The sequence below is a fragment of the Cyphellophora europaea genome (assembly GCF_000365145.1).
Source record: "Cyphellophora europaea CBS 101466 unplaced genomic scaffold supercont1.9, whole genome shotgun sequence".
In the NCBI taxonomy this organism is placed as follows: Eukaryota; Fungi; Ascomycota; class Eurotiomycetes; order Chaetothyriales; family Cyphellophoraceae; genus Cyphellophora; species Cyphellophora europaea.
Window position 1 is genome coordinate 1,212,582 of NW_008481815.1, and position 27,928 is coordinate 1,240,509.

The following is a 27,928-nucleotide window of genomic DNA, read 5'->3' on the forward strand; positions in this document are numbered from 1 at the left end:
ATATCTGTAGGCTGTCCTTTGTAGGCCAGCATCAAAGATCTAATGCGCTTCGTGTTGCTACTGTATAGAAGCAATCAAGGACAGATGATATATTCACCAGGCCGGTCTTGCGATGGCAGTGGGTCTTTTCTTAGGTCGGCTAATTTGAGATATATCATCAGCTAGGCACTAACAAGCTGGGGTGTAGAAGCTCCAGACCTACAGAGAGGTCTTCAACTTTCATGCCGGCACTATCGTCACGGCCACGTGCGAATCGATCAGCACGCGTCACCCTCTACCCAACGGCAAGCGTGATCCCTACGTTCTCGTTGGTTGGAAGAATTCCCTTCCCATCGAGCTGAGCTCTGCCTTCGAAGACTTGCGGGGAAATTCCCACGCTTTCGCCCATCTCTTTACCAGAGATGATGAAATCCCGAAGGTCATCACACTGCTGTGCAAATCGGAGAGTCCGGGGCACTGGTGAATGGGAAAAGATGTTGGAGGAGATCTATGAGAGTCAGGTTGTGAAGCGGGGTCTTAAGAAGGACGGCAAGCTGGGCACGAATACTCAGGCCTCTGGCGGTGCGGTTTCGATCAACGCTAAGAAGGAAGCCGGAGTTGGTGAGCAGTCTATCAAGAACGTCCAGGACAAGCTTGCTCCAGATGTTGTTGCTACCATCGCTGCTGGTGTCCAGAAGCTCGAGATCGCCGACGACAAAGCTAAAGAAGTCGAACGTCGGGCCGAACAGAAGACGCAAGGCAAGAATGCACCCGCTGTCGCTGACGCTACCGACTCATCGAAGACCGAGGGCAAGTACGACAAAGCCAAGAAGACTCCATCTGCCGACAAGGTCAAGCAAGGAGGCAGAATCACCAACAAGTCTGGCTTCGCCAGCAGCGTCATGGTCAAGGTCTGGCTAGCTGAGGATGCTTAGCGCTCTCTGCTATATTGTAGAGCTTTGCTATTCCTTTGACCACATGCACTGAAGCGTCTCCATGAGAGCGACGTTGGCGAGAAACGGCACTGGTGGTAACGGGCGATTGTGAAGCGTAAGCGACCAATTTATCTCCGCGATCAGGACAAGGGCATGCTCTGGATTCGTGTGCTCGATTGTCGACTTCATGTCCTCAATTGACAACATGATACTCTGCCTTAGGCAGGCTTCCGACAGGAAATGAAAGACTCAAACTTAGGACCAGGTCCTCTGCTTCGCAATTGAGCCAGTTTAGTAAATCGCCGCTAATTGCCAGCTTGCTCGCCGCTTAACCTGGCCAGCTCCTGTTGGATCCACGCATGGTCCCCTTGAATAGCAGGCGCCCCAGCAGCACGTGCCATACACTCCTCAAAGAGCGTCTTCAGCTTTCCAACAAAGGTCTGTCGCGCCTTGAGGAAGCCAGTTATGTCTCCATGGTTTCTCAGGTGCTCACACTGACACCGCAATAGCTGCGCCAGCGAGTCGTGGTCCTGCAGAGCGCGTATAACGGCAAAGTCTGTTTCCGTGCGCCTCTTGCCAGCCGGTACAGGCGGAGGGGCCATGGCCTTGAGAAGGGCGTCTAGTTCTTCGTACATGTCGTCGATGTGTGGGGCTATGACGCGAGATGATAGCTTGTCCGTCAGCTCTTTCGCAAACAGGGGGTCCAGTCCTTGACAGAGCACGATTGTTCGGTTGCAAAGCCTAGTCAGCGGCAGAAAAGGTTGTAAGCTCTCCGGTGGCCCTGTCTCGAGCGCTTCGTGTAGCAGGAGTCCACCACTGGCATAGGCGCGAAGGGTGAGGAATTGCCAGTGAGGTGTCCTGTCTATCAGCCTGACTACCTTGCGAATCTCTTGCTGTAGCGAATGCATCGGATATCTGCCGTGATGGCGACGAGCGTTGATCTGGATGCTTACGTGATTGGTCCTGGCTGTGATTGCAGGAGGGATGCTGTCAGTCTCGAACGAGCGGCCGATATACACTGCACGAGACTCGTACGGCGTAGGAGTTCCGTAAAAGCTAGGAAGGCCATTGGTGTAGATCTCGAAATGAAGCATATGGCCATAGAGGAGCTCAGAACCCTCGGTGTAGAGCTGGCTGCACGTGTGAAGAATGGCTGGATATAGTTCAGGAGGATACGGCGCACGGTAGAAGGGAAGCGGCCCATCGCCAGGGTTGGAGAGTAAGAGCTCTACCAAAATAATACGGCGGACCTCCACGGGGAGGGCTAGGAGATTGCGAGTGTCCATGATGGCGGGTCATCAACGTAGCCCTCGTCGTCGCTGGCAGTAATCGCTATCTGGCTCGACAGTTTTATGCAGCGATGACGTTGATCATCGGAGTCGAGACCCTCCCTTGAACGGGGCCAGAAGGTGGAATTGGTAGACGATCACGCTAAGGGCTCAACGCATGAACAAGCCCTCCGCAAAGGAGAAACGCCCTTTGGCCACGAAATGAGGGGATGCTGGGACGTGCAAGGTCCGATGGGACAGTGCTGCGAGGTTGAACACGACTGATGACTGCCGCCAAGGCTGGCCGGGTGCTGATTGGATGACATTAAAGCAGACTGCCCTTACTCCCTTCAGCACGACTTGTTTGTGACATGATCGCACGGTGATGGCGCAGGCGGAATGCGTTAATATAGATGGGTCGGGTGTGACAGAGGAGGAGCAACATTCGTGGAGCCTACGAGGACGACTCTTTACTTGACCCATCCACTCTCTCCGCAAGCCCCATCCTCTCCAGCTCGTCAGCGCTCAGGCTGACTTGCTCAGTCTCCTGGTCAGCGGCCACACCGCTTTCCACAGCTTCTAGCACTTTCCGTGCTTGGTCGTCCTCCACTCCTGCGGCACTCGGGCTCTCCATACCACTCGTGTCGTTCGAGTCTCCGAATCTGCCCCAAATCTTCTCCCTTTTAGGATCTTGGCCTCTTCCAATGCTCTTCATCTGGTAACCTCGCATGCGAGGTCCTTTATCCTTTCCTTGTCCAACTCCGAAATCCTCTTCGTAATGATTTCGAAAGGTCGCTACTTCGGCATCGAACGTGCCGCGCTGAATACTGGCGCGAATGCCCAAAAAGAACTGATCCATCACCTGGAAGTTGTGGATCTGCAGTAGAGTCCACGCCAGCATTTCTTTGGCTTGGAGAAGGTGGTGAAGATACGCACGATGATGACGCGTACAGGTGTAGCATTTGCAGCCCATTCTTAATGGTTCGACGACTGTCGCATTTGAGCTTGACCACAGATCCATTCCCATAGACTGCTGCTGTTCGTCTCCTGGTGGTGCTGGGAACTCAAATACAAAGGCAACGCCTTGCTCAGTGATGGCGGTGACGAAAGGAGTGGTGATCAAATCCACTCCATGCGAGACAGCGCGTAGTAACTCATGAGGGTTGGCTGGATCTGATATGCAGAAGCGTGGTAAGTGCGATAGCTGAGTTGGAACGATCTGAGCGCTTGGGGGGTCGTATAGACAGACACCGGAGAGCTCGTTCTTGTACTCAGCCGCCAGGTCGGATAGATAAAGCTGTTGCTGTTCTTGGTTCAGCGGTAGCACAGAAGCAACTATTCCGGAAGGAGTCGCTCTCGATTCCTGTTTCTCAATTGTATCCCGGAGCCAGGCATGAGTCCTGTCAGCCATTCTCTCCATTCTCTTCAGGCTGACCTTGTCTGCATCTGCAATATCAGCCAGCGTCACCACAACATCAGCTTTCAGCCTCTCTGTCGCGTCGAGATAGTCCTCCAGAGTGAGTGTTCGAAATCCAACCGAGGTAGATATGGCAACAGAATTATCGGTATTTTGCGACCTGCATCGGATACGAGGGACTCGTCGAGGACCGAGAATGGAGAGGCATCTTTGCGATAATGCTGTGAAGGACGTTAAAGGCGTCTGGGCTCCGGACGTTGGCGATTCGAGTATAGGCGCATTCTGCGTGGACTTCTCGGTGACTACCTCATGTCTGTGAGCGCGGGGGTCAGCAGGGGATTGCTGCGGCGTGGAAAGTTACTCACAGTCTTCAAGCCCAACATACACAGCTGATATCTGTGTATGTCTCTCCAGCAGATCCGGCGACAGGTGGGGGATCACGCCGCGAGACGATGGAGGCGCATAGTGTGGTGTGGAGATGGAGTTGCGGCCACAAGCGACGAGCTGGCCCAGCCGCGGACCGGGAACGGCGTGAGTGCCTGCTTCGAGGATGAACTTGAGCATCTCTTCAGGAAGTTGCGCCATCGACACAGACTCTCCATTACAGGTCGCAGCCATCAGTCCATGCTCGTTTGCAAGATAAAAAAGTGCCTGCGATATTACAAAAGTTTCGGACACACTTCGGCGAAGGCGTCTTGGCGCCCCTTTCCTCTTGCAGCCTTGTCTGAGCATTGCACTTGGGCGTCAGTATCTAGGGCGCTCAGATTGCAGGGTCGCATATAGCAAACTAGGTACTGTTCGATCCCATGGACGATTAGCTATGATGCCTTCAGCCGGGAGAGCTGATCTGACCTGTGTGGTTCAACAATTACTGCCTGAAGCGCTTGGCATGTGCTGAACCAACGGTACTCGAACCATATATCCCAGGCTGCAATCAGCCAGGCAGATGTTGGCTATCAAAGACTATATAAGAATCTTTATGCCCCCATGTTGCATCAACTTCACATCTCGTACTCACACTTAAGATTCTCTAGTGCACAACCGCCGGCTAACCTTATAAATACATTCTCAGCGTTCAATTAGTCACAACATGAAGGTCGTCTCTATCCTCTCCGCTGCTCTGCTGGCTACGTCTGTAGCCGCGACCCCCATGAGCATCACCGCTGCCTCGGCCTTGGCCTCGGCGCAGCAGGTAGCACAGGTGGTAGAGGCCGAGCCAACCGGGCACGTCCTGCAGAGGCGTGAAGACGGCCTCCGGGTTCAGAACCCTCCGGCAGGCAAGGACCTCGGCGACTACATCCGCGAGCTCTTGTCTCAAAATGGCCGTAAGGCTGAGGAGGCTACGGCGGCCCTCCTCGTCGACCGCAAAGACTTTGCGCTGCGGGAAAAGGTGTTGGCTGAGCTGATCAAGCCCTTGAAGGCTGACAGGCAAGCCAAGCTTGACCGTTGGTTGGAGGACTTGCGCAAGGAGTAAGTAGAAGCCGATCTCAATAAGTCGTGCGCTGATAGGCTGTAGGTACGCTGACAAGCTCAGAGAGTGCCCATACGGCGGTTGTGGCACGAACAAGTGCTGGTATCCCAAGGGCGGGGACAGAGAAAAGGCCCTTCTCGATATAAGCTGTAAGTTGGCTTTGTCTGTGTCTATTCTGACCTCATTTCGATGCGTGGGCTAAGGAATGGCTGTCAAACAGGCATCGGCGATCGCAACTTTGCTCGCCTCACCGTCATGAGGTCCGACATCGATACGATCGAGCAAGAGATCAAGGAAAGAGTGGCTCTCGTTGAGAAGCTGCCGGTCGTGCCCTCGGTGAGGTTGAGTGGCGATTGGTCCTGCACCGGGACTCGAAAGGGTCTAGCTGGATGCCCTTCCATCACCGTCAGTCCAGTAACCACGACGATGACTTGGTCGATCGTCAAGGATTTCTTCGGGATTCAGGGCATGGCAAAGAGAACGACGCTCGTCTTGACGACATTCGAGGACGTGGAGACGATGCATGCAGAGTACCCGCTCGTCACGGGTTTGTCGGAGAATGGCCCAGATGTGGATCAAGTGGCAGATAACGCATCAACGTACCGCTATGTCGGCGGTTGCGCTATGTGCCACTAGGCTAGATGCTTTTTCAAAACTGGCAGTGCGAGTTGGGCTGAGCCGCTGTGTTCTAGGTGACTTGTCCGTGTATGGAAGTTGGCGGAGAAAGCTAGCCATTTGTCTTACAACGGGCTTGTATATTGTAAGTCAGAAACAAAAGATTCAGTGTGTGTCAGCCACGCATATAGCTATCCAATCCACAATGCTGAGCTCCGTTTTCCGGCGCACCGATGGTTCGAGCCATGTTGACCCCATAGCGTATATGTGCAATTGTCCCCATTCACAGACGAGGCGGTGCTTCACCCCCGCTTTCGCACACAATTCCGCCCAATCTTTTGAATCTTGGAGAGCAAACTCGCCCGCGCCGACAAGTATCAGCTGAGGGTTGAGACCATGTATATCGCCCGGTTGCTGGTATAGAGGGTTCACATCAAAATCGGTTGGCGGAATATCACGCAACCATAGTGAGTAGAGCGCAGGCGTTGAGTTGTTGGCACCAATGACATAGTCTGTTTCGACCAGCGCGTTTCCACCGTTGTGAGCGGGCATGGTCGCATCCATCCATGGAGAGACGAGTATACTGCCTGCCGGCTGTGCGAGACCTTGTCGCTGACATTCGATACCACTGAGGATACTCAACCCACCGCCTGCTGAGTCACCCATGAACATGATCTCGCTTGGGGGAACACCAGAAGCCAGTAGATGACGATAAGCTCCCAGAAATGCATCTCTTTGAGCAGGGTGCGGAACTTCGCCAGACAAGGGGTACTCGACGGAGACGAAAGCCAGATCAAGGCCAGCATCTTCGGCCACGCGAACCCATCGTTCCATATAGTTCAAGTACATCTTAGCCTCGCCACGAGCGTAGCCGCCTCCATGAGCATACACAACTGTGCATCGTCGTCCCGACTTCTTTGTGCCGGGCTTCAACAGATGAACTTTGTCGCCTGGCACCAAATATGCCTTGAAGCCGTCGCCAACGACCAGTCGCGCTCGCGATTCGGTCACAGGACCAACTGGTAAGCGATGCGTGAGGTCAGGAAAGGTGGCGGAGCATGATGACAGGTATGCTCGTTGCAACTGCAGCCGCAAAGGCTGGTAATGGGGTAGGTGAGCAAGTAGAAGGCGGCGAAGACAAACAAGAAGCGATTGCGCGAACCAAGTGTAGGCGAACTTGCACGTCTTCAGAGGGTTGCGCAGGAGGAGCAGCAGTAAGTTCATTGTTCCCAAACGCTCGCTGTCACTTCAGCATGGCGCCGGTAAGGTCTTCAGCTGACTGAAGCTTGGAGTCAGCTGTCTCAATTGGCCTCCGTGAGACGACCTACCTGGTCTACCTCGGCGGTCAAGACGAGATGGCATGAGTGGAGAAGGGGTGGGTGTGGAGGTGAGGAGGTGCGAGTGGAGAAGTACCCCAGAACCCCAAGCCTCAAATCCGACGTCTCTCGGTGCTCGGCGATGTGATTATCTTCCCGTTCGGAGGATGCTGGCTATCCTACGCAAGTCTATCGCTTGCTCAGTCGGCCCGCAATGCCTTCAATCTGCTCGTGGTGCCGAGGCCAGCGAGGCATGCATTCCGGGTTCAGGTGCAGATCATGCCACGGCAGGGGGAGGCCTGGGCAATGAAAGCGTGTACAAAGGATCGCTTTCGAGCTATAGCTCTCAGCTGAGCACTTGTTGATATCTTGTTGATTTATTTAGCGGCACCGAAATGACACCCATGGCAGTTGACACTCAGGACCCCCAATCAGTCTCCCTGCCCATTGTTAGCAATGAGCAAGTGGCGGAACTCATCACTCAAGAAGTGATGCACAACAAACTCAAGAATGGCGCCGTCACCACAATCGAAGAGACCAGCTTGGTAGATGACTACAGCATCCGGGAAACCCCCATGGGCACGAAGCGGAAGGTCAAGGTCATCTTCATGGGCGCCGGCTGCAGTGGCATCAACTTCGCCTCGCAGTTTCGTAAACGGATGCAAAACGTTGATCTGACCATATACGACAAGAACCACGACTTCGGTGGCACGTGGCTGGAGAATCGCTATCCTGGCTGTACGTAGTCCAAGGCCTACGAAACCCGCTCCCTCTCCAATGAACAAGAACTAATCGATACTCAGGTGCGTGTGATATCCCCAGTGTATCCTACCAGTACACCTGGGCTCGCAAGCCAGACTGGTCACGCTACTACTCGGGCTCCCAGGAGATCTGCCAGTACTTCAAGGCGGTCGCTCTGGAGAACAACGTCCAGGATTACGTCAAGTTCAACCACAGGATCGTCCGTGCTGAATGGCTCGATGACCGCTCCAAGTGGGCCGTCACGGTTCAACGCAACAACGACCCGTCAGATACATTTGTCGACTACTCGGACTTTTTCATCAATGGTGGTGGTTTCCTCAACAGCTGGAAGTGGCCTCAAATCAAAGGGTTGGAGTCCTTCCAGGGTCCCAAAGTTCATACAGCCAACTGGGATGAGTCTCTGGACCTTACAGGCAAGAGTGTTCTGGTTGTGGGCATCGGCAGCTCTGGCGTGCAAGTTGTGCCCAGCATCTTGCCTCTCGTCAAGAGTCTGTATGTCGTGGCCCGCTCATCCACCTGGATTACCGCTGGCTTTGCGCCAAAGTACGCGGGTGAAAATGGCGAGAACTTCCACTACTCTGAAGAAACCAAGCAGCGGTTCAGAGACGACCCCGAGTTTTACCGAATGTATTGCAAGGCCGTTGAGTCGGAACTCAATCAACGCTTCAAGATCGTGGTAAACGAGTCGAAAGACGCACTCGATGCATTAGAATACTCATCCAAAGAGATGCAGCGGAAGCTAGCGACCCGGCCTGACCTGCTAGAGCACTTGATGCCCAAGAACTTCGGCATTGGCTGCCGGCGGCCAACACCCGGCAACGGTTTCTTGGAGTCTCTGTGCGACCCAAAGACGACGACGCTCACCAAGGAAGTCCAGGAGATCACACCCACTGGCTTCATCGCTGCGGACGGCAGCAACCACGACGTCGACATCATCATCTGTGCCACCGGCTTCGACACATCCTTCAGGCCACCGTTCCCCGTGCTATGCAACGGACGCAACATCCAGGACGACTTCACTCCAACAGGCGGCCGCGCCAGCAACCCCAACGCCGGCCTGGGATACTTAGGCATATCAGCGCCCGAAGTTCCCAACTACCTGGTCTTCTGCGGTCTGTACGGCCCCATCGGCCACGGTAGCGTCTGCCCCATGGTGGAAGCCTACACAAACTACGCATTCCAAATCATCGCGAAAATGCAGACCGAGGACATCAGCAAGATACAGGTACGACGCAAGGCTGCCGAGCAGTTCAGCAAGCACGCGGACCTGTTCGTCAAGCGCACCGCGTGGTCGGGGCCCTGCAGCAGTTGGTTCAAGGCCGGTGATGCGGCGCGCAAAGCCACCATCTGGCCTGGCAGCCGCATTCACTACCTCACCATGCTGCAAAAAGTGCGGTTCGAGGACTTTGACATTGAATACCACAGTGGCAACGCGTTCAATTTCCTGGGTGATGGCTTTGATGTGCGCGAGAATGACGGCCGGGATTTGACCTGGTATTGTGGCCTGGTGGATGGCGTTGACAAGCAGCCGGAGAACCTGCCTGACGCGGTGTTCTAGGCAGCCGATGGCGACGGATATCTGGAACGCGGACAGAAGCAAATGGACGATATGCTACTCGAATCATTATGTTGTTTATGCATGTCACCGTACCTGTATCGTCAGAGCTCCCACGACTCTCCCTTCCAATTAGCTCCTACATGCCCCAACTCATATATGCATTCTAAGATAATACAACGCAGTCCGTTTTCGTCTCAGCACATGCCGTGGGTCTCATCTGCGCCTTCTTCCCCTGTCCGTTGCGAGCCTCATATCTCGCCCAAGCAGTGGAGACGTCAGTAACGCTATCTCCATCCTCAAGACCGTCGAACCAGGCTAGACCATGCTGCAGGCTCAGGGGGATGGAGATGACTTTGTGCTTCGGCCTTGACGACTTCGGCGGACAGGGGCACATCTTGGCGTATGCTCGGTGCCGACTCCTGAACGCCGACCAGCCAATCGCTAATGATTCGATGGGCCCCCCTTTGCCAATGCAGCCTGGGGTTGGAGGCAGAGTGGATAGCGTTGTCTACGCCTCGGGTTGCCCGCGAGGGCATATGAAGACGAGTCTGAACAGCCGGGACAGGGCCACGGAAAGAGACACAATCTCAGAGCCCATCAAACAAGGTCCGTCTTGGTTGGGTAAGCGCTTCGCCAGGCAGCCAACGATTCCAGCTTTTGGCCTACTAGACCAACAACGACAATGGGTCGCCTCGACGGAAAAGTCGCCGTCGTAACTGGAGGTGGTGCAGGCTACGGACGAGGTACCGCGACCAAGCTCCGTGCAGAAGGCGCTCAGGTTATCATCGCGGATCTCTCAGCGCCCAACGGTTCAGACGCGGCAAAGGAACTCGGGGCAGTGTTTGTGCACGCAGACGTGACCAAACGGGAGTCATGGCAGACCATCCTGGATGCGGCCATCAGCAACTACGGACGCGTCGATGTCGTGGTCAATAACGCAGGCGTGTGCTGTGTCAAGAAGCCGTCGGAGACCACGCCGGAGAGCGAGTATGATCTGATGATGACTGTCAATGTCAAGAGCATATTTCACTCAGTTGGTGTGATTGTGTCGCATTGGCTCGAGAAGAAGCAGACGGGCGCGTTCGTCAATATTGCGTCAACCAGCGGTGTCAGGCCGAGACCAGAGCTGACGTGGTACGCTGCCTCCAAGGCGGCGGTGATCATGGCGACCAACACGCTGGCCGTTGAGTATGGCGCCCGCGGCATCCGGTTCAACAGTGTCTTACCTGTAGTTGGCCGGACATCGATGTGAGTTGCTCACCAGGGTTATTGACCGCGTGCTGACTGAGACTAGGACCACAGAGATGCTATCTACCGCTGCTGGTCTAGAATCCTTTACGCACAACATTCCCATGGGCCGCATGTGCACCCCTGAGGACATTGGCAATGCAGTTACGTACTTGGCCAGCGACGAAGCAGCCTTCGTCACCGGCGTCAGTCTTCCTGTCGATGGTGGACGATGTGTATAACGAGGACCAAGACCCAAGCTAGCGCTCCATAGCCAGCTAGTCCATATAGTAGGCAAGCATCGACGCTCGTCCATTCAGAAGCCCGAGCACATCGACCCCGCTGGACGCCCATCAAGCCAGGCAGACTAGCATGCACAATTCCATGGCTTTCGTTTAGCAGGTACGCTAAGAGGTAGCTTCTCCTTTGATGTCGGCGATATCGAGACTCGGAGTTGGAGACCATCCGAGGTATTCGGCAGAAGGCCAAGAACCAAAGTCCGAGCCCAGCTCTCCTCCGCACTCCTGGCCCCTTTCCCCAGGCCCTCCACACACACATCCAACTCTTGTGGGGAAACAGAGCACGCGAAGCCAAAAGCGAATGCGCCAACACCGCCTCTAGCATGTATCACCGACCCGCCTCGTCGTTTGCGGTCGCCGACGCCTTGGGTCAGACTATAAGGCGGTATGGATCCCATGCACCTTCGGTTCTTCTTGGGTACTACCTCAGGCCACCTTACAACTTTTGCCCTCTCAAGGCACTCTCATCATAATCACTGGAACCATGACTTCCGATCCTCTCCCTCAGGCCAAGGAGAATGCCGATGTCCAGGTTGAGGATGTCGGCGACTCAAACATTGCCGAGAAGGGCTACGACAACCACCTGCCATACGTCGAGTATGACAAGAAGGAGACCCGGAGGATCTTGTGGAAGATCGACTGGAGACTGGTGCCCTTCCTGTCGGTCCTGTACCTGTGAGTGTGGAACAATGGCCTCCCAACAAGGCGTGCCCAGACCCGCTGACAATCCTTCAGCATGTCCTTTTTAGACCGGTCCAACATCGGCAACGCAAAGATTGCCGGCATGGAAAAAGACCTCAATCTCACGGGCCACCAGTACAACATTGCCCTTACGGTTTTCTTCATCCCCTACGCCCTGCTCGAAGTCCCCAGCAATATCATTCTCAAGATGATGCGCCCCTCCCAGTGGATCGCCATCATGTTGTTCGCCTGGGGGATCGTCATGACACTCATGGGTCTGGTCACTACCTATGAAGGCCTGGTCGTGGCCCGCTTCTTCCTCGGTGTTGGCGAGGCCGGATTTTTCCCAGCTGCGGCTTACCTCTTGACCATCTGGTAAATCTTCCCTTTTTCCCCAAGCCACCTGTGTTTGATCTGTCCAGCCGACTGATAACTCCAAACACAGGTACAAGCGCTATGAAGTGCAGCGCCGCATGGCCGTGCTGTACTGCGCATGCACCTTCTCAGGCGCCTTCAGCGGCCTGCTCGCCTTCGCGCTCGCCAAAATGGACGGCATCGGCGGCCTCGCGGGCTGGAAATGGATCTTCATCATCGAGGGTCTCCTGCCCATCGTCCTCTCGGTGCTGGTCTACTTCTACCTCCCAGACAGCCCCGCAACGGCCAAATTCCTCACGCAAGCCGAGCGAGACTTTATCGTGAACCGGCTGGTCTACGAGACGGGTTCGGGAGCCGGCAAGGTCTCGCACGACGAGAAGATCCGGTGGCTCCACATCAAGGACGCGTTCCTGGACTGGAAGAACTGGGCCGGCATGGTCATCTACCTCGGCGTCAGTGTCGGCGTCTACGGCTTCGTCGCCACCGTGCCCACGGTCGTGCGCGACCTGGGCTACACGGCCGCGCACGCGCAGCTCATGACCGTCCCAGTAAGCCTCACTCCCCATCTCCCATGCACCACATCAAAGTCCCCCAATCCCAAACTAACCTCCCTCCCCCCACCCACAGATCTACGTCGTCGCCATGCTCGTCGCCCTCACCACCGCTTTCTGGTCCGACCACGCGCAGCAACGCACGCCCTTTATCGCGGGCGCCTTCAGCATCGCCGCCATCGGCTTCATCGGGCAACTGGCCATCCCGCACACGCGCCTGACGGGCCTCACCTACTTCTTCCTCTTCCTGATCGCCATCGGCCTGTACTCGCCCTTTGTCTGCATCGTGTGCCTGGTGGGCAACAATTTGGCCCCGTCCTCGAAACGCGCCGTCGGCATGGCATTGGTCATCACGGTGGGCAACCTGGGCGGCATCGCGGGCAGCAACATCTTCATCGCGAGCGAGGCGCCGCGGTACCCGACGGGGTTCGGCGTGTGCTTGGCGATCGTGTGCTGCTCGATTGGCATGTCGTTGGTGGTGAGGTACCTGCTGAAGAAGGAGAATACGAGGCGGGACGCGTTCATGGCGGGCAAGACGGAGGAGGAGGTCAGGCGCGAGTTTGGGGATGACGAGGAGCGGCTGATTCATATGGGTGATAAGAGTCCGTTCTATCGGTACACTCTGTAGAGAGTGTCGGAAATGGCAGCGGTCAGTTGGCTGCCATGTGGCAGAGGCAACGGGCTAGCGTATTGATTCAAGACTCCTGGTGGACGACCGCCCCGTGGGTCATGATCTATGCTGCTCCTCACAGTAGCCTGCCAGCCAGTCTTCGGTAGCCTTGATTTTCACCGGTCCTTACCCCCACAACCTGTCTGTAGTTGGGTCATGACTGCTGTGCCTGCACGAGGAAGCGGCCCCTCAAACATCCTAACCCATTCCCCCACGCCCATATGAAAACATATCGTCATCAAGCTGCCCGAAAAAGCTCTCGCCCAAAAAGTCCTGCACCCACGGCTCCGGGAACGCGCCGTCGAGCTTCAACGCCGCATCGTCGAAGCGATCGACGTCGAAGACGTGCACGTCGCCGCCGCTGCCGCTGCCGTCAACACCTGCAGCGCCGTTGAAACTTCCGGTGCTGTCGTGGTTGGAGGTATGAAGTCCGGAGTCCGCATCGGCGCGCGCGCCGGAGGTTCCTTCTCGCAGGGTACTGGAGGGATCGTCTTTGAGCATCAGGCCGGCGCGCTGGACGACCCATTCGGATACGCGATGGATCCAGCGGGCCATGCGCCACTGGCTGGAGATATCTTGCAGATATGCGAGCATGGCGTGGATGTGGGCCTTTGCGGTCAATTTCTGCGACGCGCTGGCAGCCGCGTCGAGGCAGATCTCGATATGGAATGCCAGGAGATTGGCGGCGCAGACGATCCTATGATAGCGTTGGCTGGTGTGTAGGATATGCAGAGGACAAAAGGGGGGTGGTTGAAGGAGAAAGGGAATGACTCACATCGACGAAGGGCAGTATTGGATCAAGTTGTTGACGACGGCTCGATTCATCCACGTGTCGAGTTCGAACACGCAGCCCCACAGCTGTCGTCGGCACCATACCATGGAGGCTTCGTTGTCTTCTTGTGACATCAGCTCTCGAGAGAATCGGTAAAAGGTACACTCAAGTCGGTAGCTTAGCGCGTGTAGTACGATGATCCAGACGTTCTCGCGTGACCACGATCGAACGTGTGACGGGGACAGGACGTCTGGTAAATGGCTCCGCCATGCAGCGATCTCGTCGGCGAAGGTGCAGATTGTAGTATGGTTCCGGGGTAATTGGTTGGTACGAGATATCCTTAGAAACTTGGCTCCCAGACGGGCGACCTCACAGTTTTGGATAAAGAAGTGTTTCTGCAATGACGTGACTTCGGTCAGCATCGATCGGGCTGCTTCGCTGATGTGGTCTTCGGCCCAGTCGTCCTCGGTCGGAAAGGCTGTATCGCTTTCTTCATCGTTGATGGCACGGGCATTACCGAAACCCGACAACGAGAACAGTACGTCTCTGGACTGCTCGGGTCAGTCAGTGTCGTCAGTTGCATACGAAGTCCAACTTACGTAGAGGACCCACCATATGCGACGACACACTCTGTGAGTTGCGGGATCTAAGTCATTCTCAAGTTTTTGCCGATGGAGGCCTAGCTGTGTAGCAAGCCGAACTGCATTGTGGAACCAAAACCGATGGTCTCTTGCAGGTGCAAAGTGATAGTGAAAGGTGCTGAGTGGTATTGAGCCTTGTAGAATAGTAAGCTGGCTCCTCTCACAGCCAAAGTCGTGCAGTAATTGGGCTTTGCGATAAAAGTCGTGCTGGGCTTCGACCTTGTCTTGATACCCAGCCTGTCGTATCAGCTCCACAGGAGCATAGGGAACAACGTTGGCGAGTATACCAAAAAGGACGAAATGGGACAAGCTGCCGGTAGAGAACTCGAAGTAAAATTTGACGCGGTCAAACACCGGACAGTACGGGTGTATGTACTCGAAGTAGATCCTCAGCAGGGCTATACTAGGAGGAAACGTAAGAGGAGCCAAGTAGATGGCAAGCAACTTACCAGGTATCGTACGGAGGAGGTTCAAAGACTCGCTTCGCCTCGAGATACGCTTTATCAGCATCGTCAAGGTCGACCAGCTCACGCTGTTTCGCGGAGATATAGTTTGGACCTGGGAGTTCGACCCCAACTAGTCGTTTTGGCTGGCGATGTCCGAGTGCTTCGCAGAGAATGGAAACCGAGTTCAGTCGGTCGAGATACTCGACATGATGCCTAGCTGAAGCGCCACTCCGGTCGGGTGGGCCAGACAGTTGGGTCACTCTTGTACCGTCGGACATGCGATGCAGGGTCTGAATCTGAGCGTCTTCTTCGGACACCTGATATGGCATGTCGTGGGTAGTACTGGCACACGATGCTGGATGGGCTGATCTGCTTCCTGGCGTGGCGGGGTAGGTGACTTGCGTTGTGGGCGTGTGGGCGCCATCCTGATTGCGGCCCTCGACTGATCCGACGTGAGTGTCTTTGTTGCGTCGAGATCTCCGAGTTACCGGAATGCAGTGCTGTTGGCGTGCTTTGGATATACAGCGAGAACAGGGGGTGCCAACAGTGCCGGCATCACATTTGACCTTGCGTTCATGGCAAGGGACACAGGCGTTTGCTTTCTTGATGCGAGTCGCGCCGGCCATAGTTCTTTTTGCAAGTTAGATCCATTCTTGATTCAACCACATGGCCGGATCGCGCAGAGAGCGGATGCAAAGCTGGGAACGGAGATCGGAGGATGCACGATGTTGTCGAGGCTGTGTCGCCGAGGTTTGTGGGGAAAGCTGCTCGGCTACCGTCGCCCCCCAGACAGATGGGTTTAGGCTGGGACAGCTCGGGGGGGAACAGGCTCACAGCCAATTTTGGGGAACGTGGAGGATTTTGTGTGAGTACTATATCAAGATCCCAAACCATCTTCTTCATAATCCTACAGACAAATGACACTAACCCGTCGATGACCCTCATACCCCCTGTGCCTCTTGTGATCAGCCAGCGATGCCTGCCTCTTTCTCAATCTCTTCCATACTCGGACACCACCAGTCTTGCAGGCTCTTGTCAAGACTTGGACCATACGCATCCTTCGGCCACCATTCACCCCAGCTCGTGAGGAATATTTGTTCTGGATCATCCGGGAAGTTGGCCTGGTCGAATGCACGCAATAGATTCCTGGCTCCTATCACAACGTGCATCATTAGTCCGAAAGGCGATGGAAAAATAGACACACCGGTCTCCTTCCGAGGTGACTCCTCAAAACGTACCTTGTTCCACCGTCAACTTATCAGGCAGATGATCCGTATTAGGCACGAAATCTAGATGTCTACCAAGACCAGTGCCGAGAACAAGCCCTGGAGAAACTGCAAGAACCGTAGCCGATTGTCCCAGTTGCCTACGCCACCAGTGGGCTCCAAGAAATTGGGCGAACTTGGTTGCATGGTAGACTGCGAAGCCATCGGCGCCAGAGCCCGCTGAAACTTTGGTTTTGACTGTCTCTGATTTGATTTAGAAAATGGACAGAGAGAAAGAGGAAAGTGGTCACAACGCACTGATATCATCCTCTTTGATGCTGCGGATCAATCCCGAGGATACTACCACGACGCGCGAGTGTGAAGTGCTCAGTTTCTCGCGGAGAAGATGCGTGAGATAGTGCTGCGCTGCATGTAACCCAAACCGTCAGCTGCAAAGGGCGTCCGCATCCTGCTATGAGCGGCACCCAAGGCACTCGGGTTGATGATAGTGGGCGCCCACTTACAAAGATGATTGACGACATACGACTCACACCACGGCGACCCGTGCAATCCGGGGCCAATCGCAGCCTTGTTCATGCCCGCGTTGAGGAACAGGATGTCCAACTTGTCCTTGTTGAGGCGCTCGAGACTCTGCTGCGCAAAGGACTTGACCGTTCTCAGATCTGTGAGGTCCAGCGGCAGGATGGAGATGCTATGTGCTGTTGTATCGTATTGGACTCTGTCGTAGGCCGCCTGGGTGGTCGACGGATCTCGTGCGCCAATGATGAATTCGTACGGTCGGGATTGCTGTAGGAGTTGTTTGACGGCCTCGAAGCCCTGTGTTCATCCCTGTCAGCAGAAGGGAAGCAGGTTAGGAGGGGGGCATGGTATCCTGACCAGCCCAGATGAAGCGCCGGTCGCAACGACGGTTCGCGCCATAGTCGGCATACTGGAAGCCATGCGGCGAGACTCGAGTCGAATTGATGTTCGCAAAATCCTCGGTGAGACCTGACCCTATATATCTTATATGGTCGAAAGGCTATGATCAAGTCGGTCTACTTGATGTTGAAGCTGCCAGCTAAACCCTGTAACTCCGTTACATCCGATATGGTCGGGCAAGTACTCGGGTAGTCTAACCTCGTGGTCTGAGTCTTTGATTTTGATTCTCTCATAAAAGAAGGGTCAATCTTCGTGAATTTGCCATCGTTGACATCGTGATTATTAATATTACAGAAAAGGTTCCGCAGTACATTCGGGGTGTGGTGAAGACCACCATCATGCTCGTGCCGACGTCCAGGCAGTGAAAGTCTTGGCATCAAAAACCACATCTACGCCCTCGCCAGGCATCGTTCAAAGACTCTTCCAGGACCCAAAGCCAGACTTGATCGAGTCTACATCGACAGCCAGTATGTCAAGCCTGATACTGATCCCTCCAACGCCGGTTGATGGCCTTGATCGTCCCCAGGAAGCCATTCAAATGACGTCATTTGAACAGACACCCCCATGCCTCCACGCCGTCCATGTCCGTTCGATGACCGGGAGCTCGCCGGCCCCTCACCATGGCTTACTATCCTCGACCGTCGCCAGCATTAAGCCAGCTAGGACGCCATGGAAGCCTTCAACATCGTCGAAGCCAGCATCGACGACCACCGGAGGGCGCTGAACGATGGCGTCGTCACCAGCGTTCAACTGGTGGTCATGTATCTCCTACGCATCGCCAAGTACGATATCAAGGATGGACTACATGCTTTTACGCTGATCAACAACAACGTACTTGAAGAAGCTCGATTCTCTGACGAGCGACGAGCTAGCGGCCTCTCACCACGACCTCTAGAAGGAATCCCGTACACACTAAAAGACAGCTACAAGTACGCTGGTCTAACCGTCACCAATGGCTCACCCGCTCTGGAAGGGCTCATGTCGAGCGAGGACTCGTACGTAGCGTTCAAACTACGTGAAGCCGGAGCTGTGCTGCTGGGAAAGACCAACATGCCACCCATGGCCGCTGGAGGAATGCAGCGAGGCTTATACGGGCGTGCAGAGAGCCCATACAATCGCGACTATCTCACCGGCGCCTTTTCGAGCGGCTCTTCCAATGGCGCCGCAACTTCGACAGCCGCGAGCCTGGCAACGTTCGGCATGGCGTCCGAGACCGTCAGCTCGGGAAGGTCGCCTGCTTCAAACAATGGCCTCGTTGCCTACACCCCTTCTCGTGGCATCATCTCCTGTCGAGGACTATGGCCCCTCTACGTGACTTGTGACGTTCCGGTGCCATACGCGCGCTCAGTGAAGGACATGATCGAAATAGTCAACATTATTGCCGAGCCCGATCCCATTACCGCTGGCGATTTCTGGAGGCATCAACCACACATCCAACTTCCCCCACTGGAGAAACCGCAATACCAGCCTTCTTCCTGGTCTCAATCGCTATCAGGAAAACGGATCGCGGTCCCCAAACGCTACATCGGCGGCGTAGACTCGCATCCGAACGCGAAGGCTTCCGTGGTGAGCGCGGCCTGCATCGAGACCTGGCAACAAGCCCGCGCGGACCTCGAAGCCCTCGGGGCCACGGTGATAGAGACCGACTTTCCGCTCGTGTCCAACTATGAAGACGACTCAGTCTCTGGCGAAGCCAACAATGTCCAAGGCGCTCCAGAATGGTGGAACTCGTACGAGCGTGGCGCACTCTGTGCGAAAGCGTGGGACGATTTCGTAAGTCTTCTCCGTCTTTGGAAGGGCCGCTATGGTGCGACCGTTTCACCCCTACTGGAAAGCTTCGTGAGCCTTCGTCCGCAATACCTCTCTTACCATAACCCTCATTTCCAACAAGCACAGCTACTGACCCAATCCCCTCGCCACAGCTAATCGCCAACAACGACCCCCGCCTCAACACCATCACCGCCGTCAACCCCCACCTCCTCTTCCCCAAACCCCCCAACTACAAGCCCGACCACTTCCTCGAGCGCAAAAACTGGATCGACTACGCCTCCCTCCCCACGCTAGCCCAATCCCTCGCACACCAACAACCCATCCACTCCCTCCCCGGCACAGCCCAGACCCTCCCGGCCCTCGAAGCCCAACGCAAACGCGACCTCGAAGCCTGGCTGGACTTGCACGCCTTCGCCTGCGTCGTCTTCCCCGCGCAGGGCGACGTCGGCCCCGCGGACCTCGAGTTCAATCTGGAAAGCGCGCGCGCCGCGCTGCGGAACGGCGTGAAATACTCGCACGGCAACCGCGCGCTGCGCCACCTGGGCGTGCCGACCGTGAGCGTGCCGATGGGGACCCTGGCGGATCGAGGAAACATGCCCATCAACTTGACGTTTGCGGGGAGGGCGTACGAGGATGAGGAGTTGCTGCGGTATGCTTATGCCTTTGAGCAGTGGGGGAAGAGGCGCGTGGCGCCGGCGGCGACGCCGGCCTTGCCGACTGATACGGTCACAGGTTCAGGAGGAGGAGGAGGAGGAGGGGCGCCGGGATTCGTTTCCAATACCAACGTGATGGTGACGGCCACGGCGGAGAAGCTCGCGGATGGGCATGTCGCGGTAGCAGGCACCGTGTCTAGTTCGGACGTCCCCGGCGACGTGGGCATCATCGTGTACTTCAACGGCCAGGCCAGTGCGAATGTCAACGTCAACATCGAAGACGGACAATGGGCCGTAACAGGGGACCAGGTGCCCTACGACACCGTCCGGCTGGACTGGAGTTTGAAGCCGATGAAGCCGCCCCCTATCATGGTGCTGGTGGTGGCGCAGAGTCAGGGCCGGACTGTGGCGGCGAAGCTGTTGTGGGTTTGAAAATAGGCCAGCTCCTGAAGAGCGTCGCAGGGGAAGGGGAAAGCGGTTGAGTGGTCTACCAAGGCTCGACTACGAAAGCGGCGATGAGGGCTGCGCGGGTTCGAAGGAGCCACAGCAGAATCGACCCGCAAAGCCTCTGCTGTGGTGTTCGAGGAGCTTCTGCTTTGGTTTTGGTGGACTTTGGTGGGGAGGATGTAGGCTTGCTGGATGCACTTGGACGTGGCTGTCAAGGCATGTGGACGCCGACATATTTTACATGATTGATTTTCGACTTCTTTTATCTCATCTAATCGGAGTTCAGGCTAGAATAGGTGAGCATCTGTGTGCTTCCCAGCAAACAGAGATCGCAGGAGAAGCGTGTATTCATTTCCGTCTCGAGTGGTCGATGACCCGACGTCTTGTGAACATCCGCCGTTATCTGCATCATTCGATGCGCCCGATTTGGTTTCCCCTTGTCCTGTACCCCATAGAGATAAGCGCCCGTCCTGTATCGTACACTTCGGTGATGCGGTTAACGCGCAAGATCACGGCGAGGTAGAGCCCTGATTCTGCATGGTCTGCTCGCCCAGAAGCCGCTGCCGCTCATCCAGAGCTCCGCCGCCTCCTTGAGTTGCGTATCGATGCGATGGCGGAAAGCCTGCACCGTCTCCTCCGACCCTCTCTTCTCAATCGCTTCCTGCAAGTTCGCGTGATATTCACGGTAGGTCTTCTCGATCTAGCATCTGACGACGATGGTCGGCTCCAGTGAAGGCAGGCGGCTAGTGACTCACTTCAGGTAAACGGGCCATGAGAGCGTGAAGCAATTCCAGCCTTGTGCCTCCGAGTGACAGTAAGAAATGAAGAAAGGCAAAGGATGTGGGGTGGGCCAGTCATTTGTGTTCTTATTAGTATTATAAGTACACCAAATTCCTCACTGCGTTCTGGATGCAAGCTTGAAATATTCGCTCGAACGATCGATAGTAAGAAATCGAAACACCACTCGTTGGGCAATATGGATACAATGAGTTCACGATCGAGAGCCTTCAACAGCCTCAATGTAACCAGGCGGCGGTATGGTCATGAGTCTTCTGCGCCGTGCACTCAGGGTGTCGTAGTTGACAGTCAAGTATTGACCAATCCGGTATGCCCTCATAATTGTCCCCCTAGGAACGAAAGGTGAGGTAGTCAGCGGCCTGCAAGAGTCAGTAAGCTCATAGGAAGAGTTGACGAGAAACATACCTTGTCAATATTGTAGTCATACTTCTCAAGTGCAGCCAGAGACTCATTGCGGCTCCAGCCCATAGCAGTCAGTCGCTTGAGGATAGGATCGTCGTGCTCCGAGGTAGTGCTGATAGCTCGGCCCAGGGCTGGGCGTTCAGGCTCGACTTCCGGGGTAGGAAGCTTCGGAGGTTCTTTGACAATGGGTGGCGAGGCTGCTGTGGCCTCGGGGAACGGCGAATCAGCAGGTCCAACTTCTCTCGACTTTGTTGAAGCCAGAGCAGTCGGCGAAATGGCAGTCACCTGCTCGGCCGCGGCAGTTGGCGTATTGGGCTCGTCATCGAACCCACGGGTTACATTTGGCCCGTCCTTCGATAGTCCACTGAAGATGTCGTCCCAGTCATGTGAGGCCTGGGGTGCCGTTGATCCGGATGCTGCTGCTGGAGGTGCAGCATTATCAGGCTTGAAATCGAAGAAGTCATCCTTCGGTGGCGGGGCCGGCGAGCCATTTGTAACAGAGGCATTGAACGTGGGCGCATTCGAGGCAGCAGTGCCTGTGCGAGATGGCGCCGGCGAGTCGAAGGTAGGATCGAACTCGTGTGCTTGTGCCTTGGAGCCACCAGCGAGTTCATCATCGTCGGATGATTCATCCTCGACCTGTGCAGGGCCGACGCTGGCAAAGGCTGAATCGAAGTCGAAAGGAGAGGCCTTGGTGGCCACAGGAGATGGTGGAGAGCCAGCATTCTGGGCATGTCCCTTCTCAGGACCATAAGCCTCGGCTTCAGGATGCGGCTGCTGGATCGTCTCGCCGCCAGCAGGCGGCGACGTCGGATTTTCACGCTCGGGCAGCAAGCCTTGGTATTCCCGAGGGAAGTGTGTAGGATTGTCCCCAGCAGCGTAATCCGGTGGTGGAGGTGTCTGAGCAGAGAAATCAGGCAGCGAGCTTGCCGCTGAAGAGCTATGCGTCAGTTCTGGCCGAGGCGGAGCGAGGTGTGAAGGCACGGCGGAAGCAACTTCGGGGCGTTTGTCAGACTCGACGTCAGGAGCCTTCGTAGCTGGCTTCGCACTGAAGTCATCGTCGAATCCTAACGGCTCCTCGCTTGAGTCGCTGCTATCATCGCCATCGAGCTCCTGAATGGCTGGGAACTCTTGGTTTGATGGAGCGCCATTGGTAGTTGGCTCCTTCTTCATGTTCGCAAAAGCAGTGTCAAAGTCGGTCGCCTGTTCCGACGGCGTCCTTTGATGACCTACTCCCTTGAAGTACTCATCAAAGTTATCATTGTCCTTTTCGGGAGCTTTGCCCTTGTCCTCGCCACTATGAGCAACAGCAGCGGCAATTCCTGCACCGGCGGCCACAGCAGCTGCGCCGGCCCCTACAGCAACGGCGGTAGGCTCAACACCAGGCGTCTCAGCACGAGGAGTCTCGCCATCAGGGAAGGCCCCAGGCACACCAACAGTTGAGCTCTCCTTACCGAAGATCTCTTCGGCAGATTTCTCACCCGTCGGAATACTTTGCTTTACAGATTCCTGCTCTTCATCTTGAGCACTCGGCGCGAAGGGGTCATCAGCCCGCTGAGGCTCGGCCGGACTCTGAGTTGAGGAGCTTGGCGTAAATGCACGAGGGGTACCTTCAGGACTCTGTCTACTGATGGGTGGCGCCACTCTGACCGACGAATTCACAGATTCTTCTCGGGAAACCGTATGCGGGAACGGCAAGGACGCGGAGGTCATCTGCTGCGCCGAAGGAGGTGCAGGTGGCTCAACCCCTTGAGGTGTCGCCGATGATGCGCGTGACACCTCGATCGGGGGTGTACTGTGCGGAGCTGGGACTTCTTGGTGCCCAAAAGAGGTGGGCGGGGTGGGAGATGATGAACCAGTGCCAAAGGACGGACCGAATATGCTATCGAAATTCGGCTGACTATGTGGCGCGGGCGCCGGCGTCGGCTCTGCGGGAGCTGCCGTTTCCGATGTTTGTTTTCTGAAGAATGGATTTGAGCTTGTTGAAGGTGCAGGACTGGCCATATTCGGAGGACTGGCGACAGGAGGACTCTTGACGGAGGATGTGGCGCTAGTCCTGGCCTGCTCAATCTCCTTTTTTGACGTTTCGATAGCCCGAGCTGATTCTTCAGCCTCCCTAATGTTGTCTTCGTGCTCCTTTTGTGCAGCTGCAATTCCTGCGTTTATACGATCCCTTTCGGCCTCATTAGTTGCGAGTTGTTTCTTGTTGATGGCAACCAGACCTTTTTGTTGCCGGGCATCGGACTTGAGCTTCTCCAGTTGCGGCTTCAGCTGCTCGACTTCAGCATTCATCTGACGGATCTTCTCCTTGAGCGCTGCATTCTCACGCTGGTCGTTCTCAAATTGCTGGCGCAGTTGCTGGTGCTGAGTGGACAAATCCTGATGGCTTCCGTCGATTACAGCGTAGTCTTGCTGTAAACGCTTGCTGTCGTTCTTGACGGTTGTGAGTTGGTCTTTCAAGGCCTTAACCTCCTTTACCTCCTTCTCATAGAGCTGGCGTAGCTGGCCGAGACGACTTTCGAAAGCTCGTTTCTGAGCATTGGTCTGATTGAGCTCTTGCTCCGTCTGCCCACGCTGCGTATGCAGGTCTGTCATCTGCTTTGAAAGATTGCCAACCTGGTTGGAGAGGTTCGCAAGCTCACTTGTCTCATTTGTGATTTTGGACGTTTCGCCAGGGTCGGCATCTCCGAGCAGGTCATCGTTAGATGGCGATGCGATTGCGCGATTCTGCCCTGGGACGGGAGAGCCAGTTGATTGTGGTTGCAGCGACTGTCCAAAAGAGCTTGTGGGCATAAAAGGCTTGAACTGCGTCGAGGTGATGGGAGAGGCGGGAGCCACTGGTGGGTTTGCAAATGGACCTGCGTCTGTGCCGCCCGTAGACTGAGCCACTTGCTGCTGGGCGATGGGAGGAGGCGGTCCAAAGGCATCCAGACCGAACAAATCGTCCGCGGCAGATTTCGGCTTCGTGGGAGCGGCATTCTCAAAAGCTGGAGCTGTTGGTTGAGAAGGAGGGATATATTGCTTGCGCCGGCTGGGTGGCACTAAGGCTGGAGGTAAGGTGTTTGGCAAACTGCCTCGGCCGTCTTTGGTGCCACGTTGTTGCCGGATGAGATACATGGCCACAGCAAACTCGTCCTTGTCCAAACGACCTTCAGAGTTGATATCCGCAAGGTCCCATATTTGGGCGAGAATCTCTTCCGGCAATCTGGCATTACCAAAGAACTCCACAGCTTGTTCTCCTGAGATGTAGCCGGAATTGCTTCGATCAATAGTCCCGAAGATTTGATCGAACCGCGCTTTATCCTGAGCATTGACGAGCCAGTTCTCGCCTGTTGACTGCTGCGAGAGCGGTGTTCCGATCTGGGCTCTCGAGATAGGGCTTTGGGGGCGCCCATACCCTGAAAATTGTGGCGCCATACCTGGAGCAGGCTGGCTCGAACCAGGACGCGAGCCAGGTCCGCGTTGGCCAGGTGGGGGCGGTCGCCGAAGAGCTGCTTCATATAGTCCAGGGGGTAGCGTGTTCGGGACGCCTCTCATCTGCCCAGACTTGTAGGATGCGAGTAGATGCATGGCAATCACGAACTCGGTGGCGTCCAGAGAGCCTCTTCCTTGAGTATCTGACAGTCCCCATATCCTGCCGAGGACATCATTGGGCAGGCGCGCGCTTTCGAAGATTCGTCGTGCCGTCATTCCAGACAACAAGCCGTTTTCTGCGCCAGACTTCTCGAAGAGGGCCGAGTACTCGCCAACTTTATCGGCACTCATTGGAGGCACGCGAATGGGTCCACCTGAAGGGCTTTGGGGTGCGCCGGTCTGCTGTGGCTGCACAGGCGTGGAGGGAGCGACAGGAGCGGGAGGTACAGGTCCTCCTGCCACTGTAGCGAAGCGCGGCAAGGGTGCGACTGGACTTGTCAGTCTGCACAATGACAGTAGTGGGCTAGCTTACCTTGTGTTGCAAGATGCGCAGTGAGAGGAGTGCGGCCAGCCTGCGCATGCCCAATGAGCCGCAGTACCACGCCAAAGCCGGAAGGGGTGAGGAAGCCCTTGTTGTCCGTGTCTGCGATTTGCCATATCTATTGTCCGTCAGCTCCTGTGCGCGACTGTGTCAATATGAGCGTACTTCTCCTAAGACTGAGGGAGTGAGGCCTGTCTTCTCGAAGAACTTGACAGCCACATCTCCTGACACTACACCAAAGCCATCGGGATCTGCCTCTGCTAATAGCTTCTTGTATGTAGTCTTTTCTTCAGCTGTGAGGTTCAGGCTCGGGTGACCACTCCCGGCGCTGCCGATTGCTTCGGCCATGCCTGGCTTAGGTTCGTGTACGGAGCCAGTTGTATGCGAAGGAATGAGGTGCTTCAGCAGCGCATGAAGCTCGAGTGGGGTGCTATTTACAGGGTGAGCTGCAAGCGAGTTCGATGAGGGGACAGATGAGATGAAATGGTTTGTAAGAGGAGTGCAGTGGTTCCGTACGACTTGTCTGTGGCTGGTATGGAGCCGTCGAATTGGGAACAAGCCGTGCCGAGCGTCATTATTGCCAAGGCCGTACACGTACAGCTCGAGCAGGTCAATCTCCGCTTTTGTCTACGCGTCGTATAGGTGCTCAGACCCATTCACTACAGTATATTTGCCCGCTTCACGACGATGCAATGCGGCTCTATGGAAGACAGCGCATTTGGGACGATATTCATTAATCGATTGTGTTATGGGTTGGGCTGTACATACGCCGTCGCTGCACGAATCCTTTCGCTCACTGATCGCCTGCTGCCTTTCAAACCAAGTCTGATTGAAGTCGTACCAATCTCGCAGAGACCAGCACAGAACCCCTTCAACCTGTGACTTGGGGGGTCAGATAGGTTGAGCCTATCAACATGTGGGGAAACAATTGTGAAGTCAATCGCTTGACAATGTCCAAGGTCTAGAAGATAGAAGCCTAGTGCTCAAGCTCTTCGCCTTCGACATCTTCGATCGAGTCGGAAGCAACCTCCTCGTAGTCGCGCTCAAGAGCAGCAAGATCTTCACGAGCCTCGGAGAACTCGCCTTCCTCCATACCCTCACCAACATACCAGTGGACGAAGGCACGCTTGGAGTACATAAGGTCGAACTTGTGTGATAGAGCGCCCCAAGCCTCGGCGATGGCGGTGGTGTTGGAGAGCATGCACCTGCGGGTCGTTAGTTTCGAGTCAGCTGGAGTGATAAGTTGGACTTACACAGCGCGGTTAACCTTGGCAAGATCTCCGTTGGGGACCATCTGAGGTGGCTGGTAGCAGATACCAATCTTGAAGCCAGTTGGGCACCAATCGACGAACTGGATAGTACGCTTGGTCTTGAGAGTAGCAACGGCCGAGTGGACATCGTTGGGAACGACGTCACCACGGTAGAGCAAGCAAGTAGCCATGTACTTGCCACTGCGGGGATCACACTTGACCATCTGGTTGTTGGGCTCGAAGCAAGCGTTGGAAATCTCCTGAACCGAGTTGGACTCGTGAGCGGACTTGGCAGCCGAGACGACCGGGGCATAAGCAACCAGAGGGAAATGGATGCGAGGGTAGGGGACCAAGTTGGTCTGGAACTCGTTCAAGTCGACGTTCAAGGAGCCATCAAAGCGAAGGGAGGCAGTGATGGAGGAGACAACTATTTGCGAATTAGCGAGCTGCTTATCAATATGTGCAAAAGGCCATACCTTGTGCAATGAGACGGTTGAGGTTCTCGTAGTTGGGACGCTCGATGCCGAGGTTACGGCGGCAGATCTCGTAGATGGCCTCGTTGTCGACCATGAACGAGCAGTCGGAGTGCTCCAGAGTAGTGTGAGTGGTAAGGATGGAGTTGTAGGGCTCGACGACGGCGTTGGCGACTTGGGGCGCGGGGTAGACTGAGAATTCAAGCTTGCACTTCTTTCCATAGTCAACGGATAGACGCTCCATGAGAAGAGCGCCGAAGCCGGAACCAGTACCACCACCGAAGGAGTGGAACACCAGGAAGCCCTGGAGACCGGTGCAGTTGTCGGCAACACGACGGATCTTGTCAAGGACCTGATCAATGAGCTCCTTGCCGACGGTGTAGTGACCACGAGCATAGTTGTTTGAGGCATCTTCCTTGCCAGTGATCATGTGCTCCGGGTGGAAGAGGGCGCGGTAGGTGCCAGTGCGGACCTCGTCAACGACATTGGGCTCGAGATCGCAGTAGATGGTACGGGGGACATATTTGCCCTGACCTGATAATGTCTGAGTATTGGTTACTTCTTACACTGGCACTTATACATACCGGTCTCGGAGAAGAAGGTGCTGAAACCCTGGTCGGGGTCGGCGGCCTTGCGCTCAGGAGTGAGGTAGCCGTCGGGCTGGTAATCAGGTTAGCGCGATTCCGGTCAGGCGGCGGTGAGCAAGGCTTACCTGGATACCGTGCTCGAGGCAGTAGAGCTAAGGTAGTTAGCACGAGCGACACAAACTGGAGCAGGACACCACGAACCTCCCAGCAGGAGTTGGCAATTTGGCAGCCAGCCTGGCCGACTGTAGGAGTGATGTTAGCCTCTGATCAGGGTGCAGTCTCTTGAACAGGGGTGTAGGCAGCGATCAAAACGCGTCCGCAACATACCGTTCAAGCTGATGACTTCTCTCATGATGACTAGAGAATCGAAGAAACGGGAGAATGCAAAGGTCGTACCGAGAGTCGTGTGGTAGTTGATGACAAGGAGCAAGATGCGTGTCAACGAGGATCGTGGTTCGAGGAGGAG

At 55.5% G+C, this 27,928-nt stretch overlaps 14 protein-coding genes across 14 annotated transcripts; 7 read left to right on the forward strand and 7 right to left on the reverse strand.

The window, feature by feature from the left end:
* Positions 1-473: 473 nt before the first annotated feature.
* On the forward strand, positions 474-914 carry HMPREF1541_08922 (uncharacterized protein; the record flags this gene model as incomplete). Its single annotated transcript, XM_008723240.1, has 1 exon — positions 474-914. The coding sequence occupies one exon, from the start codon at positions 474-476 to the stop codon at positions 912-914; it is 441 nt and encodes a 146-aa protein (XP_008721462.1).
* A 305-nt stretch (positions 915-1,219) lies between these two features.
* Positions 1,220-2,200, reverse strand: HMPREF1541_08923 (uncharacterized protein; the record flags this gene model as incomplete). The annotated part of the gene is made up of 1 exon (XM_008723241.1): positions 1,220-2,200. One exon carries the CDS (start codon positions 2,198-2,200, stop codon positions 1,220-1,222), a length of 981 nt encoding a protein of 326 aa, XP_008721463.1.
* A 436-nt stretch (positions 2,201-2,636) lies between these two features.
* HMPREF1541_08924 (uncharacterized protein) lies at positions 2,637-4,184 on the reverse strand (the record flags this gene model as incomplete). Its single annotated transcript, XM_008723242.1, has 2 exons — positions 2,637-3,901; positions 3,965-4,184. The coding sequence occupies 2 exons, from the start codon at positions 4,182-4,184 to the stop codon at positions 2,637-2,639; spliced, it is 1,485 nt and encodes a 494-aa protein (XP_008721464.1).
* A 505-nt stretch (positions 4,185-4,689) lies between these two features.
* On the forward strand, positions 4,690-5,073 carry HMPREF1541_08925 (uncharacterized protein; the record flags this gene model as incomplete). The annotated part of the gene is made up of 1 exon (XM_008723243.1): positions 4,690-5,073. One exon carries the CDS (start codon positions 4,690-4,692, stop codon positions 5,071-5,073), a length of 384 nt encoding a protein of 127 aa, XP_008721465.1.
* Positions 5,074-5,325: 252 nt separating this feature from the next.
* Positions 5,326-5,706, forward strand: HMPREF1541_08926 (uncharacterized protein; the record flags this gene model as incomplete). The annotated part of the gene is made up of 1 exon (XM_008723244.1): positions 5,326-5,706. One exon carries the CDS (start codon positions 5,326-5,328, stop codon positions 5,704-5,706), a length of 381 nt encoding a protein of 126 aa, XP_008721466.1.
* Positions 5,707-5,850: 144 nt separating this feature from the next.
* On the reverse strand, positions 5,851-6,909 carry HMPREF1541_08927 (uncharacterized protein; the record flags this gene model as incomplete). Its single annotated transcript, XM_008723245.1, has 2 exons — positions 5,851-6,783; positions 6,829-6,909. 2 exons carry the CDS (start codon positions 6,907-6,909, stop codon positions 5,851-5,853), a joined length of 1,014 nt encoding a protein of 337 aa, XP_008721467.1.
* Positions 6,910-7,405: 496 nt separating this feature from the next.
* Positions 7,406-9,321, forward strand: HMPREF1541_08928 (uncharacterized protein; the record flags this gene model as incomplete). Its single annotated transcript, XM_008723246.1, has 2 exons — positions 7,406-7,739; positions 7,805-9,321. 2 exons carry the CDS (start codon positions 7,406-7,408, stop codon positions 9,319-9,321), a joined length of 1,851 nt encoding a protein of 616 aa, XP_008721468.1.
* Positions 9,322-10,003: 682 nt separating this feature from the next.
* On the forward strand, positions 10,004-10,790 carry HMPREF1541_08929 (uncharacterized protein; the record flags this gene model as incomplete). Its single annotated transcript, XM_008723247.1, has 2 exons — positions 10,004-10,569; positions 10,616-10,790. The coding sequence occupies 2 exons, from the start codon at positions 10,004-10,006 to the stop codon at positions 10,788-10,790; spliced, it is 741 nt and encodes a 246-aa protein (XP_008721469.1).
* A 541-nt stretch (positions 10,791-11,331) lies between these two features.
* HMPREF1541_08930 (uncharacterized protein) lies at positions 11,332-13,082 on the forward strand (the record flags this gene model as incomplete). Its single annotated transcript, XM_008723248.1, has 4 exons — positions 11,332-11,522; positions 11,583-11,903; positions 11,974-12,451; positions 12,531-13,082. 4 exons carry the CDS (start codon positions 11,332-11,334, stop codon positions 13,080-13,082), a joined length of 1,542 nt encoding a protein of 513 aa, XP_008721470.1.
* A 240-nt stretch (positions 13,083-13,322) lies between these two features.
* On the reverse strand, positions 13,323-15,609 carry HMPREF1541_08931 (uncharacterized protein; the record flags this gene model as incomplete). The annotated part of the gene is made up of 4 exons (XM_008723249.1): positions 13,323-13,821; positions 13,900-14,447; positions 14,496-14,940; positions 14,987-15,609. 4 exons carry the CDS (start codon positions 15,607-15,609, stop codon positions 13,323-13,325), a joined length of 2,115 nt encoding a protein of 704 aa, XP_008721471.1.
* Positions 15,610-15,948: 339 nt separating this feature from the next.
* Positions 15,949-17,136, reverse strand: HMPREF1541_08932 (uncharacterized protein; the record flags this gene model as incomplete). Its single annotated transcript, XM_008723250.1, has 5 exons — positions 15,949-16,136; positions 16,222-16,446; positions 16,507-16,614; positions 16,713-17,025; positions 17,086-17,136. The coding sequence occupies 5 exons, from the start codon at positions 17,134-17,136 to the stop codon at positions 15,949-15,951; spliced, it is 885 nt and encodes a 294-aa protein (XP_008721472.1).
* Positions 17,137-17,796: 660 nt separating this feature from the next.
* Positions 17,797-19,982, forward strand: HMPREF1541_08933 (uncharacterized protein; the record flags this gene model as incomplete). The annotated part of the gene is made up of 2 exons (XM_008723251.1): positions 17,797-18,900; positions 19,050-19,982. The coding sequence occupies 2 exons, from the start codon at positions 17,797-17,799 to the stop codon at positions 19,980-19,982; spliced, it is 2,037 nt and encodes a 678-aa protein (XP_008721473.1).
* A 1,142-nt stretch (positions 19,983-21,124) lies between these two features.
* Positions 21,125-25,500, reverse strand: HMPREF1541_08934 (uncharacterized protein; the record flags this gene model as incomplete). The annotated part of the gene is made up of 4 exons (XM_008723252.1): positions 21,125-21,154; positions 21,201-25,099; positions 25,144-25,270; positions 25,318-25,500. The coding sequence occupies 4 exons, from the start codon at positions 25,498-25,500 to the stop codon at positions 21,125-21,127; spliced, it is 4,239 nt and encodes a 1,412-aa protein (XP_008721474.1).
* A 628-nt stretch (positions 25,501-26,128) lies between these two features.
* On the reverse strand, positions 26,129-27,814 carry HMPREF1541_08935 (tubulin alpha chain; the record flags this gene model as incomplete). The annotated part of the gene is made up of 7 exons (XM_008723253.1): positions 26,129-26,357; positions 26,406-26,829; positions 26,879-27,409; positions 27,460-27,535; positions 27,588-27,614; positions 27,664-27,704; positions 27,790-27,814. 7 exons carry the CDS (start codon positions 27,812-27,814, stop codon positions 26,129-26,131), a joined length of 1,353 nt encoding a protein of 450 aa, XP_008721475.1.
* Positions 27,815-27,928: the final 114 nt, after the last annotated feature.